Here is an 18,769-nt window from a genome sequence, read left to right as displayed (position 1 = left end):
TTGCACAAAAATTTATCTCCACCACTTTTCCTGGTAACGGAGTAATAAGACTGAGTATGCATCACCTTTCTGTTTAATCCCTTTAGATTAACCTGCAGTCCTGTGTGAATGTAAATTTCATACATACTGCATTTCTTTCTTTCCATAGCAGGGCTGCTACTACGATGTTAGGCCAAAAAAAAAATCCAGACAATTCATGAAGAAATCTAATTTTGTATTCCAGAACGGAACGACGGAAGAAGTAACATCGGAGGAGGAGGAGGAGGAAGATATGGGTGAAGTATGTGTATATGGGAATTTGTTATATTGTAGATCTGATATTTGTGTTCAAGAGGCTGCACAATCCTTATCTTGATGCTAATGTAAACAAAATGCACGTGTTCCTAGCAAAAAGTGGCCTTCTGAAAAGTGCCACAGTATGAATGTTGACCATAAAGTTTGAAGCTTTACCTGGGGTTCTCAGATAATCCTTCATCCATGAAAATATGGTTTCTCAAAGTAGTCTGCTGAGAATGAGGTACTTGGATATTGAAATTTAAACATCTGTTCATTGTTTATTGAACAATATATAAAAATCTTGTGCCATGTCAACAGACTTGCCCTGTAAGCCTTTATTTCACACAGTTGATAAATTGTCTTTGTTTATGTTTTTAAAAGTTTCCCAAGTTTAAATTGAGGCTTCAGGTTGGTAGCAAATTTGCTCTCGACTCTTACAAATCAGCTGAACTATTTTAAAAAAATATTACTGTCAGATACATTGAAGGGTGGAGTAAAGCGTGAAACAGCAGAGACTAAAATTTAAGTGGGTAATATGATTGTATAGCCAACATGATGCTTGTTTTAATAAGCTCCTTCATATATGCAACCCCGCACTCATAATTACTTCCATAAAATGCTAGAATGGCTCCAAGAGAAATAAATAACTGTGTTTTTAAACAAGTATAAAGGTTTTATTAGACAAGAACCGCTCAGACTTCAAATTTATATTTTTAATTAAAAGGATATTTAAAAAAAAAAAAAGAGAATGGTTTTTGGAATAGAGAACTTCTTCAAAAAGAACCTAAATATATGTACCTCATGGAATGGAATAACTCTGAAGGAGTCTGCTGTGGTTGAGCAGGTAGAGCACACCAACTAGTGTTGGAGCATCTCTAGAAGTGTGTGTTAACTTGCTTGCTTTCAACCACCCCTCTACTTCTATACAAATGACACTGGGCAAAAGGGTTGTCTTCACTTAAATAGAAGCAATGTAGTGCTTTCCTGAAGACAGATGAGTGTCAGACACAATCAATTTGAAATCTAGTCCAATTTTTAAAACCATATTATCTGGGGTATTACACCACTAGCACTACTTAAGATTATTTGTTTTTTAAATGTTTGTCTCCTATCTGCATCACAAATGGGAAATGCATACAAAGTGCTGTCATATGCACCAAAGTAAGTGAAGACACTTCTAAAACCTTTCCTAGTTTTCAGGTAATCTGACCACCTCAAGATTTCCTAGCATATGGTGTACATGACCAGTCTGGACTCTTGGGTAAATAACACTTCATTTCATACTGAAGGATTCCAAAGTATATTATCCTGTATACTTGCAGCATTACTGAAATTCAGCCTCCTTTTAGCAAGGAGGATGTCATCTTTGGGGACAAATGAAGCACAACCGTGGCAGGAAGGGAAAACTTGGCTAAGGACCCTAGAGCAAATCCTGCTTTAGTGACTTGTGATCTCTTACTTACCTAGGTATTTGCATAGCCCTCCTCATCATAGTACTCGAGCAACTTAAAAATACTTTTAGCCTCATAACACCCTGTGAAGTAAGGAAATACTGTCTCCACTATTTTCAGAGGCCCAGGGGTTAAAGGACTTGTCCAAAGTCAGAATGAGTATGGAACTGAGATCTGAAGCCAGATCAGAGTTGTTGTCTAATGTCTTCAACTGTGAGACATGCCTCTTCTATCCTTTTTAATGTTTATGTAGTGCAGATGCTCCCTCTGGCCTCTTTCAGACGAAAGCTTCACATGTACTTCATTTTTTGTCTTGGAAAGGCTGTGACCTTCCATGATTGGCAAGCATCAAATGTGGATTAGCAAAAGTTTTAAACTTCTGAGTTTCTATTGTGGAGTGGAAGTGGAAAGTTGCATTTAAGATTCTGTAGGGGATGCTCTGGATTGGTTCATTTCCAGCTTCTTTGGCCACATTCTCTCTGCTTGCTTCAGAGGTGTATTAGACCCCTGTTTTCCACCTATCTCAATGGACTGGTAAACAGCAACCTCCCCATCCCACAAAGCTACCTTTTTGCCACCAGAGTCTCTGCCGGCAGAAGCATAGATGAGTCTGGGCCTTCTGTACAGTGTCACAGGCTCCATAATAAATTACAAGAGAATATCCTGTTAACGGTGATAGCAAAGTCTAGGCAAAATTAAAAGTAACGTCAAAAGAGGACTAATTTGGTACTCTTCACTGTACACCCTCAAGCCCCAACATGGAGCGCTATCTTTTGTGCTAACTGGAACTTACACTTCATATATTTCAGTGAATTTTCCTTCATCTTGTAGGACATTGAAGACCTAGATCACTATGACATGAAGGAGGAAGAACCTGTCGATGGAAAGAAATCTGAGGATGAAGGCATTGAAAAAGAAAACCTTGCAATTTTAGAAAAAATCAGAAAGAATCAAAGACAAGACCACCTAAATGTAAGTGTACCTAGGTAACTTAATACACTTATGTAGCACTCTGTTCTGCTGCAGTGTCTAGCAAATAACATTTGCTACTATGTATATAAACATTGTAGTTGATTTCTACCATGTGTTGGGAAAAGAAACCTCAAGCCATGAAACTTAAGAGGAGAAGCTAAACTCTGCTAAGATGGTTTAGCAAAAGACTTTTCTAAAACTCCAAAGTAAACTGATCACTACCCTAATGTCTTTTTTTTCCAAATCCTTCTTTCTGAAGGGGTTTTGCTGGAAGCCTGTGTCCAAGAGAGGCACTGTGACAACTTCAAAGTTCTCCACGGCATGCCTCTTTCATCTGAGCCGGAAAATGCTAGTTTAAATTAAACTTGTTTTGTCAAGGTGGATTAAAGAATTTCTGGCGTTTCAGCTGAAAAATGACTTTCACAGTGGTGAGAGTGAAAAAAGATGCAACTCTTGCACCAAATCCATTTTTCACACTTTAACATTACTTAGCTCTCTTGCCAGGGGTATCTAGCTGCTTCTCCTTCTCCCTAGTCTGTCTTGTATTTGCCTCCTCTGATAACAGGACTGTTTTCACTGCAGGATCAATAGGAAGCAGCTACGTTGTGAGCGAGAACTGTTGCTCATACCTCTTTAGAACAAGTAAAAAAATACAAAAGGCGAAGTACAGTGACCTCTAAAGCAGTCAGTACTTGCATTTTTAACTCAGGAATTTTACACTCTCTCTGAAGTATTTTTTTACACATTTGTGTACTTCATTTTAAAAGACAACAGCTTTGAGTCATATCACCCTCTTCACTTTGGCATGGAGTATTTCAAAGAAGCTTGACTACTGGTAAAATCTATTTTATAAGCACAGAAGACAGGGTGTAAGCAGCAGCAGTTGAGATGCTGCAATTTTATATGTATCCATTTCAGGAGGCAGAACTGGGGGCAGTTGTGATCTTGATCTACAATATCATCTTTTGGAAAGCCAGGCGAGAGATGCCCAGAAAATATAGCAGTAGAAGCACTGCTTAGCCTTGTAGTTTCTGTCCTCTCCTCAGAGGCTTGAGAACTTCATGTAGCAAATCTCACAGTCTGCCAAATAATCTTCCACCTCCCACAGTGAATCTGTGGGCGGGTATGATATGACCTGTTAATGAAATAGACAATTCTTTTTATGAAGGAGTTTCTTTTCTTACTAAAAATTTGCATAACATCTCAAAGTCAAGATTTTTTTCTTGATTCTAAATTGAGGTGATTCAAATAAAACAGCTTTTGAAACCTTCTATTCCTGGAGACAAGACTCCTTCTAAAGAAATGGAAATTAGATTAGAGACCACAGCCTGCTTGCTATAAAACAAAACATAGTTGTTACAGTATAGCATCTTCTTATTTAATGCTTTCCTGAGTTGGATTTTTGAGCACCTTCTACATACTCCAGCTGGCTTGTCCCTAAATCTTTATCTTGTCATAAAGAATCTTTGAATTGCTGTTGATATTTCAGTAGATGTGGGTATTTGGAGACTATCTGGCTAAAATGAAAACATTGGACTAAAAGTACTGCAGCTTATGACTGGAGCCAATAATACAATTTCTGTAGCTGGGCCTGGGACACATCCAGATCTATTTTAAGCTTTTCTTGTGATTGTTAGGCTGTGTGACCTATGAAGCCCTAGATAGTTCAGGATCTGGCTACTTGAGACAGCTTCTCCCTCTTCAGTACCATCCCAGTTAAAATAAGTGGAGGAGCTGAAGCCAAATAGCACTCTGCTTTTAAAAAGGGAGTGATTTCAATTGCAAGGCAACCACCATGAAGGTTCCTCAACTAGAACTGCTCCTGTCCCCACATCAGCCTGACATTTGTTACACCTTGTGGAGCACTCTGAGAATTGTGCTTTTCTTGAGGTGGTGGATTGAAGGAAATGGAGGGGACTCTGCTTGTTTTTGTTTTTGTTTTTTTTGGGGGGCGGGGGGGTTTGGGTTGGGGTTTTTTTGTGTTTTTTTTTTTTTTTGTTTACTCCATATCCTGACTTCAGGTTCTTGGGTCAGGTAAGTTATGCAGTTCAGAATATATCCCTAAACTTCCTATCTTTAAAACATGTAGAGGCCAGTTATCACCATAATATCTAGGAGCAAAAAACAGCATTAAGAATAACAAGTCATCAAACTGGACTCTGCTTTAGCCATCCAAGGACTTGGCCATTAAAGCTCGATTTTAAAAAAAGAAAAAGAAAAAAGTGCTGTTTAAATGTGTACAACCACTTAGAGCTTCAGGATAGACACCATTTAAAGGACTATGTATATATAAAATACATGATCTCATGATGCTGGTATAATGATCACAATTTAAAAAACAAAAACTTGCACAACAGTGTGAGTGATATAATCCAGTCATCATTCTGACTCTCACCACTTAAATTAACTGGAATTGAAAATAGATCCCTGCAGTGTTAATTTTATTCTATATGCTTACGCTGCAAATTTTTTTTACAGATTTTTTTACTTCCATTTGGCAAACATTGGCTTTCCTCATCTCTCTCTCTCTGAGCTGAAATGAACATTGCTGTTTTGTTTCACAACAGCAGCTTCAACTTACATAATAGCTCTTTCTCATGCCAACACACTCTTGTTTGTGCACCAGCATCAACAAGGTCAGCTGAGCACAGGGAATGGTGTATTCAGCTGCTGCTAAGGAGCCACAGTATTTTGGTGGGTCACCAGAAATAGTAGCTCCTGTTCTGCGTAAATGCCTCAAAGGATTGTTCCTTAGGACTTGAGATCTGAAAGCTACAGCTCCACCACTCAGTCAAAAGGGAACTTGCATTAATTAATCTCATAGTTGCATTAATGTCCACTGCTGCACTACTAGACAACATAAGGTGGAACCACAGCAGAATGTTGACTCCAAAATGGTGTGCAGTGTGCCCTACCTACTAAGAAAAAAACTTTGACGCTAAACTCCTTGGCATTAGGTTTTCTTTTCTTAGACCCCAGTCAGGGAGAATACTCACAATGCATTGAGGCACAAAGGCAAATCCTAAATTCCTACCTTGTTTTTACACAGTTACTCTTCACTATACCTTCTTCAGAGGATGACAAAGTAAATGTATACAGAAGTAGAAAACCCTCTTTCCTTGCAGCGTCAGTAATCCAATTCCTCTTAATAGTTTCAGATGTCAAATGTAAGGTTCTCTATAACTTTTGGCACAATAACTTGAGAAATTTAATGATTCTTTTGAGATAGTAATAACTCCTTTAGACACAATTGCTTGATGGGAATGAAAAAAGCCTTTTATTCATTAACTTTGGATATAAAATAATTAACTACTTCTTTATCTTAAGTCTCTCCCATTCAGTCCCACTTGAGACCAGCACATCTCTGTTAATTCGTAACAGCGTTTTCTAAACTTTTCTGTTTCTTACTAAGGAAAAATGTATACTTACAAATCTGTTTTCACCTTCATCTTTGGACTTCATTAAGTTATTTTCAAGGTGCCACTTCCATATTCTTTTTCACCCATGGAACAAGGATCTATTTTCATTTCCAAAGGCGAGTGATCACTTGCCTGTGCAGATACTAAAACTGTTAAAGTGCTTATGCAGGAGCCTTGGCTTTCTTGTAGTTCCCTTTTGAATCAGCTGTGTTCTTTCATCTATGTTCTTTTTGACGGCACACTTAATTACCTGAAATCTTTAAGCATAAAATATTGTCCCACTAATTTTAATACGAGGCAGTAGGTCCACTCTGCTTCTAATCTGATAGACTGCTCAAATTTTTATTTGAATACTGTTTTTTTTGCTATTTTCCAATAACACTGACTTAACTACAGTACTTTGAATAAGTAACAAAACAGTAAAAGTGTATTATCTAATCCCCCAGTACTCTAATTACTCGTGTCTGAGGAGCAGACCAGGGCTTGGAAATCTTTCTTTTTAAGAAAGTAGTCATAGCTACAAACTGCACTGTGCATAGCAAGAAGACTGCCTTTGCGAGAAGCAAGGCTGCCAAATCTTAGACTGTCTACAGGCTCCTGCATACTCTGTTGCGACAGTGTGTCATTTGCAAAGGCCACAGGAAGTGGCACATGCTATGACACTTGCTTTGTACCATGTTCACCTGACCTAATTTATTAATCTGATTTTTGAACAAGGAAAGTTTAATTAAGCAACTCTTTAAAAGATTATAGATTACCTTGCCTGTGTAAACTTCAGGACACCCACACTTAAACAGTTGCCACTTAAATACTAAATGGCCAGATGTGTTTTGCTGCTCCTTTTCCCACTAGTGCCCCGGCACATATCTTAAAAATACACTTGATAAAACTAAGGTGCTCTAAAGAAAAATCACCTTAAAGATGACAGGTAGATTATACTCTTAAAGATGAAAGATAAATATGAAAAAACTGTTTCATTCATTGTGTGCCCTATACATAATATACTGCACTTCATGCAGCCCCTGCACTGAATGAGGCAAGGATCCTGGTGATCCCTCTCATTCACTACACCTTGTTCATATTCTGCTGCACATAAGGTAGCACTCCTCTGAACCCACTCCTAACTCACCACACAACCCTGTCATTCACCATCCAATCTGAAGACTGACTGGTACAACAATTCTGCAGAAAGCTGCATGTGACCATGTAATTACTGTATCATACTAACTCTGTCTCCTTCCGAGTTTGGGTTGCACAGACATTAACGTTGCATTTACAGATTTGAGTGCTTCATTTTGCAGTTTGAATTTTCATCTAATACAGCTTTTATGTGGAATCTTTAGTGTTGGGTTTTTTAAAATTCCATCCATATGCAACTGCTAGACAGCAATAGAACACTCTCCTCTGCCTTGTTATGTCCACTAGTGAGGTAGAGGCTACTTACAGGGCTACTTACCCCTTTGCATATTAATGAGTGGGGCTCTTTGACTTAATGGAGAAGAGACATTGCCCCTTTAATTGCAAGTGTGGCAGGACTGGTACAAAAGCAGTCCTTGCCACTTTAAGGCTTCCCCACCACCACCAACACACACGGTTTACCTGGTCCAGTTAGGAAACAGGAGAGTCTGACCAGGTCAGCAGAGGGACTGGCATCCTTTTTGCCTTCTCCCCCTCATAGGTGATCAGAAGGGGAGAGTATTTATATGAGGGAGGGGGGTGTGCTGGAAAAGCCTCTTTTTACCTGGACAATGAGCCATGGTTCCTTTGATGTATTGTGTCCTGATTTACCTAATTTTGCAGCTCTGTCTCCTTTCATTTGGTATGCAGAGGAGCCTCTGCCTCTGTCCAAATGCCTAATTGCAGACCATACAAGTACTATGTATTAAGAGAACCTAGTGAAATTTCAGTTTGTAAATGCAGATCCAATGGAATGCTAAGTTGGATGCCCCCAGAGGAATATCCTTCAGCTAGATCTACACTATGGGCTTCTGCTGACATAGCTGTGTCAGAGGTGTGATCCCTGACTGACCTAGCCAGCAAGAGTTCCCAGTGTAGTTGCGATTACACTAGCAGAGCTATATTTTTGCTGGTGTAGCTTGTTGCACACATGGGGGGAGGGTTACAAGGTCACTGCATTCATGCTAGGAGTGCTTTGTCAGACCTGCGCTTTTTGGTTTTTACTTTTTTTTTTTAACTGAAAAATTCCTGGGTTTTAAAAAAACTGTCGTCGTCATGTCGTGTCCCGTCCGTCCGTGTCCCCCCCCCCCCCGTTTCCCCCCCACCACCACCACCACCACCTGGGTTTTGACCACTCGTACAGGAAAATACGGAGTGTTAAAAATCCATTACTTTACAGTAGGTGGATGTGTTTATGTTGGTAATAAATTAGTCTTGTGTGGGGTGCTAGATAAATATTAAGCTCCTCCTTTTCTTGGTTTTACTTTGAATTCCGGTTATCATTTGAAAGTTTAAAGACAGTAGTATGTAAAATTCAAACTTTATCCTGACTACGTTTGCATGTATTCTAGCCTCTGTACACTTTGTGTGCAGTGGAGGGGAGGGAAAGGACTGGGGGTGGGGGGAGGCGGCGGCGATGATGCTAACATTATCAGGTGTCTAGAGCAGTGTTTCTCAATTAAATTTGGACATGGAACCCTTTTGAACTCCATAATTGTGGAACCCCCCAAACTCTTAGCAGTCTTCAAATGTTGAAATAAGCAAAGGTCAGCATTTCTTACTTAAATTACACTTACACTGGATACCCTCCGCCGGAAAATCCGAGACATCTTCCCTTTTTTGGCGGCGCGGAGAGCAGCTGCTCTTGGAACCCTAACAGTGTTCCAACGGAACACCAATTGAGAAACACTGGTCTAGAGGTTTCACATCTCTTTTATATAAAGCAAGGAAGCCATCACTTTTTTTCTACCACATCCCCAGGAATCTTCAAACATTAATTTCTTTCAGTTTTAGGTAGCAGCCACTTTCCTAGAGGAAGTTTATACCATCAGATTCATTCAGATTCTGCTAGTCTGAGTTCAGCTGCTGATAAACTCAAAGGCATACCAGTATGCTTGGCTCTTCTTAATGGAAATAAAATGTGGTTTCAGTCAATTTATATTTCCTGTCCCCCACTTTGTGTCCAGTTTCAGGAAGAGGCTTCTAAATCAGTACCAATCGTATTTATTCACTGAATAATTGTGGTAAAAATCACCCTGAAGTACAAATACAGTTGTTTGCCTTAGCTTCATAAAGAGGTACATGCTTTTCTAATGAATTAATTGTTAGAGATTTATATATCCCGACTCATCTGACATTTAACTTAAGGGGTTCTTTTCAGATTCCTGGGTGCCCTGTAAACATCCAGAAAATAAGCTCTTTCTGTACAGGACAAATAATAACATGGATTCAATGGAAGATAAGGATTGAAGTTTAAGAGGAGTTTGAACGAGGTATTAGGTTTGTAAATACAGGCAAGAATCTGAAATGTCATTTCTGTGTGCCTGAAGTGAGCAGCAATACAATACACTTTGTATTGTCATAGCAGTCCTTTTCTACAGAGCTGATTACTTCTCAAAGAGGATTAGAATTAATAACAGTTACATTGTGTGGGCAGTTTTACAGAGCACCTGCATTTTCTTCATCCGGTGTGTCCACTAGTACAATACAATAGATTGGGGTGAGACATGAAAGCCATGCCTACACTGGGAGTGCTTTACTGGTACTCTGTATAGGTAGGCTTGGAGGGATTAGGTTATCAGTATATTTTACTTTACACACAAACCAACAACATATAGTCCCATTGATAAAAGAAATTTACGGATAGACAGAGTAAGAGAAAAATGTTGCTTAAGAACTTAAGTATATTTAATTTTGTATATTTTGATGTGATGTTGACAATCTGTTTTAAGTTATTAAAAAAGTTAAAGCTGTATCTCAACATCTGCTATCATTGAGAAATTGTCAGCCCCTATTGTTTTACCTCCTGCCCCATAATTTCCCACAACAGTGAAAATTTAAGTAGATAAAAATAGAAAAAGGTGCTTAAGAAGTACTGATATCCATTGAAATTTATAAAAATAAAAACTGAATTCTGTCAATCCTATGTATGGGCCAAGACCCTTCACTATTGGTCTTTGTTTATGATTTCCTGGGAATTTATTTATGTTTGTTACAAAATTTAAAAAATTGGTGAAAATTGGTTGCAAAAAACAAACTTCATCGTTTTCTGGGTAAACATTGGGGGACAGGAGGACAGAAAAAAGCAACTAATAGAGAAAAGTAAGAGTACTTAAAAGCAGTTTAATGCTGTGGCTTATTTTATTAAATGAACTTCAACACAAGGTGCACGTGTGTGTGTGTGTATATTTACATCTTCCACTACATTGCTTTACTTTTAACAGACAGCATTTGGTGGGATGGCCTCTTCTTAGTTGCGTTCAGAAACTTCAAAATTCCTTTTATGCAGAAATTGTCAGTGCTTGATCTTGAATCAAAGATTAATTTATTTCAAAGCTTTGAGCAAAATCAGTTCAGTTGAGTTACAAGAACTTGTCAGTGGGGAAAAGGGGAAAGACTTTCCTGGATGTTATGATGAGAACTCATGTACTCATAGTACCAGCTGTATTTAGAAATTCAACAAGAGTTTGAAAACAAGCTACATGTATAAAAAGATAGATGTTCAAAGCCAGCAGCTTTGTGTGGAAGCACTGGAATTTTTTTTCCCCTTAAAGCTGGCATGCATTTTGAAGGTGCTGTAGCTGCACAGTCCCTAAACACCACTGGATTGCACCACTCTACCTTTATTACATTGAAGGAACTTGGGCTTTTTCCTTAAATCTGTTGCTAGAATTTTTTTGCACTTCCGTAAAGCATTGTTACATGTATATATTCTTTGCAGTTTTCTTTGTTAAATGTAAACATTTAATGTACCATAATATTCAGTATGTGACATGTTGCTGAGGTAGGATTTTGGGAATGATCTGGGGAGGCTAACTACATAGAGTGCTTTACTTCTCAACCTACATGAATGCTAGATCTGTGAAATTAATATGCTCTAAACTACCACAAAACAGTAAAGTTGTATAGACTTTGCAGGTTTACAGACTTCTTTTTTTTTTTTTTAAAGCATTAGTAATACAAATGAAGCTGTGTTAACTATTGCCTTGTTTTGTTTTGTTTTGTTTTTATTTTAGGGTGCAGTGTCCGGGTCAGTTCAGGCTTCAGATCGACTTATGAAAGAGCTCAGGGATATATACAGATCACAGAGTTATAAAACAGGTAAGGTGCTGCTCTACATTTCTCTCCTTAGAAATGCAGTTCAGAAGCTTTTTAATAATATCTTCTGCTAATAGCTCTTTGTTTTGTATTTTATTTCATGATGTACATTTTTTTAATCTTGGTTCAGATTTTGAAGTTTAATTACTTGAATTTTCTTTAAGCATTCTACCTGCAAAACAGCATTTTTGCTTGGTTTTCATATTTTTCTGACTTGGCTTCTTTGCTACATAAAATTTCATGTTAAAATTAGTAGCATTAATATAACCACTTGAGTGCTGTCTAGAGGTGATGTGGAATGTCACAGATCACATTGACTTTAGTCAGAATTGTGGGTTTTCAGTGTCTCTTGGGATCAAGCCCTCCCACCCCAGGTGCATGGGGCAAAAACTTTGCAGTGCTGTCCTGTTCATGTTGTACTGCATGCTATATTTGAAGCAATTTAATACTTCTTCCACACAAGGGATTACACTTGATTCAAAAGCCCTTTGCTATTGAATGCATTAAGTGAGATTTAGTCTGTCACAATTTTTATCTATCAGTTATCCTTTGACAACACTCTGCTCAGATTCTGTATGCACACTGTTGCATATACATGCCCTACCCTTTCAATTACTGAAACTATTGAAAAACCATGGTTATGTTTACTTTGTAAACAAGTGTTCATCATTTACCTTGTAGATTAGCTTAGTCAGATAATGGCTGGCTATCCTCTTTGCTCCATATATAGATATTGCCTGAAATAACACAGCAGTGGGGTGAATGGATTGTGTTGTCTGGATGCTTTCTGTAGTGAATAGACGTTTTTAATATAGCTATTATAGTATATTCATCTGCTGTAACTTCCAGAGCAGAATATATCCATACCATCTAATGTCGTATTTCTAATGTTTTATTTCTTTCCCACACAAAAGAAAAGAATACAGGTACAACTCAGGGTGGGAATAGGGGGAATACCTGATCAAAAGACTTCAGATTTGCTTGTCTGACAGGAAAATGCCTGTCCCAATAGTCAGACTAAGAGGTTATGGCCTTGTTCGCAAGTAAATTAAAAAGTGATTGCTGCTGCAATTGTCTAAAGGCATTCTCTGCATTTTGCCTGTCCTATTTTGAGCTACTACCAGTTTTCTCATTCTAGTGAGCTTGACTCACTCAATGGCTTTGGTATTTTAATTTATATTTAAGAAAGGACAAAACTGAACAAGACCACCAGTCAGATGGTCTCAGTTCAGAATATTTACTTTTAACATTATCATGGATTTCCTATATTTATCTTGTTTGACATGTAGATCTAATCATACAGAATAGTGCTAGTCTAAAGTTGCCTGCTGCTGAGTGCTCATTTTGTAACCCTATTCCCCCCAATATGTCTTATGTTCAGATTACCCCTTCAAGCCAGTAGAGGTTAGTCAGTGGGCTGAGAAGAATCTAGTTAGGCCACTCACTCTAATCTGCATTGAGTCATGGAGGGTGCTTTGCTGTCTATGTGGGGATTTCAGGTTCATTTTAAGAAAACCATTTCCAGCAAGAGCAGTATCCCTTTGAAAGACAGGATGCCTGATGGCTAAAACCTTTATTAAATATGCGTGTGCACTGTCACAGGTGAATTTTAACGGTATTGAGTGTCATTTCAGAAGCAACTACTGATCCAGAGCACCTTATTTAAATGCCTGTATGAAGTGTTCAGCAGATTGTCCACCTATAGACTGCCATAATGGGCTAATTCTCTAAGATTAGGCTACTGCATGGCATGAAAGTATTGAAACCATGTGGCTGTCGAATGGTGTAGCCTGAGAGCCCTGTAGATAAGTTGTTGGGTTTTTTTTCTCTCCCTACTGATAGTCTTGGTGCTAGAGAATGTGTAATTGTGGTCTAAGACAAGTGCATGCAGAACTTTCTGTGTCTTTGCTGTGATGTCACATATCTCCACCATTTTTACTGGGTTAACATAGTTTTATGAGAAATCTCTCAAAATACATTGACCTCTGAGTGGCTTGGTCATCCATTGCTCACAGATTCGCACCAACACTTAATTCCAAATGTAAGTGAACTCATAACTGATTATAAATATAATCATCATTGATTACCAGTGATAAAATTATAACCTTGGGTATCAAAGATTATTGGAATTGTATATTCCCTCAGAAAGGAGTGGATTTTTACAGACTTCGTATTTACCAGATTCTGTTGCTGGAATTATAATCTTCAGGATATTCCTGTCTGTGTAATAATGTAATTTTTATATGGTTAAATATCATGTCTTTTAAAAACTTGTCAGTCTTGCTTTATATGGTTAAAGGTTTGGTTTAGTTTACTTTACTTTTCCCTGTACTTAACATAATGACTCCTTAAAATGCTATGGTGAAGTTTAGTGATGTAAGGCAACAGGCAAATTTTCAGTAAAATCTGTAATTCTAATTTGTACAATAAACAATTTAAACATACACAGATCAGAGTCTCAAATCATGCCGTTCACAGGCTGCCAGAGACTGTCATCCTTTTGGTCTGCTATTAGAGTGTCTGTCACTACCCTTTTTTTATTTTCCATTTAGGGGTTACTGTTCCAGCAGCATTGATTGGATTGGTCCCCACCTGCAAATTATGAAGTTGCTTCTTTGGACTAATGTGCATAATACTACACTTTGTGTATATGTACAGGAGATCATTGAACGAGATGTGGCTATATAGAGGTGTTAAGAAATACGAAGAGAACAGAAGTGGAGAAATTCTAGAATAGCCAAAGCCTATAGAATACCCTTGATTTGTGTGGTATTCCCGTTTGACGCTATTAGGAGATATAGATATTGACGTTTTCTGTAACCTTATTCTGGAAGTACTTGTGGCTATCTAAGGAAAAGCGCATCTTGAATCCAGCCTCTTATCTTTTGATGTATTTGATAGATTAATCTTTGCTTATATCCACAGACTGCCCTGGTCAGGCACTTAAAAGGATGTAACCGATTTCCCATGCTTTCCTTTATTAAAGATGATAAAACATAATCTGTTTGGGATGGTGTTACACGCTAAACTCAGAACAGTATATTCAGGTTCCTAAATAACTTGTCTAATACTTCCACAGGGATTTATTCAGTGGAACTTGTAAATGACAGCCTGTACGAGTGGCACGTTAAACTTCTAAAGTAAGTTTACATTTTAAAAAATTCTCTCCTAAAGAAACCATGTTAATGCTGCTACACAGATAACAATATGGAATTGAAACTGTCTAGCTAGAATGTACTATGAAGACTTCATGGATAGAGGTCTTTGGAATTTAATGCAGACTGGAACTGAACTGCATTCTTAGAGCTGGCACAGAATATACCTGTTTTTACACTGTCGTGCTAAAAAAGCATTCATTTAACTTTCATGACTAGCAAAATACCCTCTCCAAACCCATACAAAAAGTAAAAACCTCTCATGATGAACCTGACATACTGAATAATTTTTTTAACTTGAAGAATAAATAGGTTTTGGTCCTGTTCAAGTTATATAAAAACCAAAATGTATTACTGGCTTTAGCAGCTTTTTATTTATTATGGCTCAACAATGACATATGCCTAAGGATAAGATTGTCACGGAGGGCACAGATTCCATGACTTCTAGAGACCTCTGTGATATTTTCTGCTTCAGCCCTGGGAGTGGAGGACAGCCCCTGCAGCTCCCAGATGGCAGAGGGCCCCATAACTGGCAGTGGGTGCTAGCCGCCCCCCCCAACCTCCCCTCAGCAGGGCTTGGGCTCTCATTGCCACGGTCAGCTCCATTTTGCCAGTAATTTTTGGTAAAAGTCAGGGACAGGTCACAGGCGTCTGTGAATTTTTCTATTAAAAATAACCATGACAAAAATCTTAACCTTAGATATGCCTAAATTGGAAAAAACACAATTCCAGGATATAGTCCTAATCCGTGTGTGTGAATTATGAAATGTTAATGAGTGAAAATGTTATGCTTTTTACACATGTTGGCCAATACTACTGACACATCTATACTTTAATGTGTATATATCTTTTATCTTAAAAAATATTCCCAGAGCAGTTCCTTTGAAATCATCCCTGGTGATAGGGTTACATGCTAACCTACAGACTAACCTCTAGGAAAGAAAAACACACCCAAACCAAGCTAGTTACATTCATCCCTTAGTCTGATGGGATTCATACCACCACTTTTACCAGGTTCTCCCAGAACTGCATGGACACAGGCCTGCTGCTGTGAGGGAACACCCTCTCTCCATGGATCACTGTCCCAACTCCAGCAGCAGGGCTTCCTTTTGAGCTGCCATGGACATAAATCTGGTTACCCTCTTTGACTGTGGTTGTAGGCACTCAGAGAACTGTACTGCTGGATTCAGCAGTAATAATTTATGCAGACTTCCAATGGAATATCTAAGGTCTTCAGCAGAGTGCATGATGCATCCAGCACCTATGTAACCAAACTTACAACAGACTCTCTGTGTTCTTACTAAAAAGCTTATTGGAATGCCAGGTCTTGAGGTAGGATTAACCTGACACTGCAAGAATTGATAATCAGGCCAGTAGCTATTTGTAATCCTGCCATCCGTGTGTCTGACAACAAACAGGGTTGTTGAAATTGTGCTGATACCATTGGCTTTACTAATTCCACAGATGCACAGTTTCTGGTTCTACAGTAATCTAGAACAGTAGTTCTCAAGCTTTCCAGACTGCTGTACCGCTTTCAGGAGTCTGACTTGTCTTGCATACCCCAAGAATCACCTCACTTAAAAACTACTTGCTTACAAAATCAGACATAAAAATACAGAAGTGTCACAACACACTATTACTGGAAAATTGCTTACTTTCTCAGTTTTACCATATAATTATAACGTAAATCAGTTGGAATATAAATAAACTTACATTTCAGCGTATAGTATGTAGAGCAGTATAAAAAAGTCATTAACTCTATGAAATTTTAGTTTGTACTGACTTCACTAGTGTCTTTTATATAGCTTGTTTTAAAACTAGGCAAATATCTAGATGAATTGATGCATGCCCTGGAAGACTTCTGCATGCTCCCAGTAGTATGGGTACTCCTGGTTCAGAACCACTGATCTAGAACTTTGGCAGAATACATCAATATAACTAATTCAGTTAGTAAAAATTGCAGGTCAGAGTAAGAGTGTAAAAATCTCCTTCTAAAAGTTAAATGCTTTTAAATGGATATCAGTTTTCAGTGAAGAAAATTGAATTACTGTTTTGAAACAAAACAGTTTTTATTTGAATGTCTGCATTCATACTCCTTCAATGACATAAATACTGGTAAGAATATGATACATTGCAGCAAATCTTCTTACGGCTACTTTCAGTTGCAGACTGTTTATCTTGTATTTGTGCTTTGATTTTCTACAGTTAATTGAAATTGCAAGAACATTAAAGGAGATAAAGGAACTTTTAAAGGGTAACTTCTCTTCTATGGAAAGCCAAACAATTCATTTAATTTTGTTTCCTCCTCCCTTCCCCCCGCTTTAATTCCTAGAGTTGATCCTGACAGCCCGTTACATAGTGATCTTCAGGTCTTAAAAGAAAAAGAAGGCGTAGAATACATTTTGCTCAACTTCTCATTTAAGGTAAACGGGTATCAGTAAAGTACTGGGGGGTGGAAATTTTACTATCTGGATGTAGAAACCACTTTAAATTATAGTAAGCCATGTGCTCTGTTTGAAGAATGATGGCATAGCTTTCAAAAACAGATAAGATTTTTAGTATGCTACTATCACATTCCAAGGCTATTAATTTTTTTTCTGCTGGAAGTAGTGTACACGTCTACATGAACGAAAGATGAAAATTTAATTTTTCAAAATCTATGTACTATGAATTTCCCAAAGAATAAATTGAAATATCTTTTTCTTACTGGGAATCAGTGTTGCAGCATAGCTTTTAACTCTATACTTCATTATGCTTTTCAGGATAATTTTCCTTTTGATCCTCCCTTTGTGCGAGTGGTATCTCCTGTGCTCACGGGAGGGTAAGTTTGTTTTTGTTTTTTAAACCTCTGATTTGTATGAAAATGTTTTTTGTAGTAGAAACTGTGCTGAAGACACTCTAGATTTCTGGGAATTACAACTGGATTTTAAAGCGTCGCCCCATGATGTGTATTGGTAAACTACTGTAGGACAAAATGTGATGACAATGCTCAGGAAATGAGAGCCAGAGAGTTGCTTCTCAACCACTGCTAATTCAAATAAGTGAACTAAAGTAGCTTCCAGCTGGCTGTCTATATGAAATGTGTTGGCTTAGTTCATTTTAGTGACCATTGTGACTTCTCAAAGGGTGTGGGTACACTCATTCTTTTCCCTAGAACTTCCTGCTATTGAAGTTAGCAATAGCAGTGATAGGTATAACAGTAAGGATAACTACCAGTGTTTTTACCTCCATGTGATCTAATCCTGCCCTGAGCAGAGCAGATGATGTGGTGGTTTTAATGCTAGTGGCCAGTCTACACTGGCTTTCACACCAGTGGAACTGCAGGTCTGTTAACAGTGGGGAGCTTTAGGGAAAAGGTTAGTGCAACTATAGCCAAAGAGCATTACATTTGATGACCACCTTACTCGTAAAGGTGATTCCTTTAGGGTACTACTGAAGTACGTTGCTTGGGCTGTGTTGGGGAAGCTTATGGATATTTGTTGGGAGGGGATGGAATTCAGCCTTAGTGCTGTCACTCAGCTTCCTACAGTAAGTTCTCATTAATTTTTCTGAATTTAGAGCCTGAGGAAGCTGGTACTGATTCTGACTCTGTCTTAACCTCTTGTCAACCTTAATTCAAGAAATTAAGATTCAAGATTTTTGAATGGTAGATGTTACTGCTGCTGTCACACACAAGTATGTGAAAAGTAAAATGAAAACAGTGCACATTCATTATCCATTTGGAAGCTCACTATCTTGCTTAAACTGATGCTTCCTGGGCAAAATTGCTGGAAAATAAAAGGTTAATAGCTCTGAAGATCTAGGTTTTTAAGGACTATCTGCAGAGGAATGTGACACATTTCCATCTTCAGAAATGTGTCCAGAATGCCCCCAGTAATCCAGATGAAGGACGACATTCTGCACTTTGTGGGCTTAAAACTGCCCTTGCTCCATCACATTCCCTTTGTTGCCTAAGTATGTTGTGGATTGCTGATGTTCATTCAGAGTGATTTCCCTGTATATATAGTGCATACTGGGGAGTTATTTGGATTAGAAGCAGCAAAGTGCTTTGGGAGAAGGTGAGTTTTAAGATGATAAATAATGATGTCCCTCTGGCCTGTCTGTTCTGTGAAGAGGAGGGCACTGCACATACTTACAAAGTTGCTAGAATTGTGTGAAATTCTTTTTTAGAAGTAACTGTAAAAACTATCTATTAGTACTATGTCCACAATAGAGCCATCAA

General features: G+C 38.1%; 1 protein-coding gene across 4 annotated transcripts in view; it reads left to right on the top strand.

Annotated features, from left to right (window-relative positions):
• UBE2Q2 (ubiquitin conjugating enzyme E2 Q2) overlaps nucleotides 1-18,769 on the top strand; it is a 66,544-nt gene that overhangs the window by 39,297 nt on the left and 8,478 nt on the right. For all 4 annotated transcript variants that reach the window (XM_067534820.1, XM_067534819.1, XM_067534823.1 and 1 more), the window contains exons 4-9: nucleotides 224-280; nucleotides 2,559-2,699; nucleotides 11,311-11,395; nucleotides 14,472-14,532; nucleotides 16,880-16,970; nucleotides 17,310-17,368. In XM_067534820.1, coding sequence (XP_067390921.1) covers nucleotides 224-280; nucleotides 2,559-2,699; nucleotides 11,311-11,395; nucleotides 14,472-14,532; nucleotides 16,880-16,970; nucleotides 17,310-17,368 — 494 coding nt within the window. The remainder of the gene's footprint in view (nucleotides 1-223; nucleotides 281-2,558; nucleotides 2,700-11,310; nucleotides 11,396-14,471; nucleotides 14,533-16,879; nucleotides 16,971-17,309; nucleotides 17,369-18,769) is intronic.

Source organism: Emydura macquarii, unplaced genomic scaffold (assembly GCF_026122565.2).
Source record: "Emydura macquarii macquarii isolate MOO-44397 ecotype Brisbane River unplaced genomic scaffold, CSIRO-AGI_Emac_v2 contig_3451, whole genome shotgun sequence".
NCBI classification, from domain to species: Eukaryota; Metazoa; Chordata; order Testudines; family Chelidae; genus Emydura; species Emydura macquarii.
This window is presented reverse-complemented; position numbering and strand designations above follow the sequence as displayed.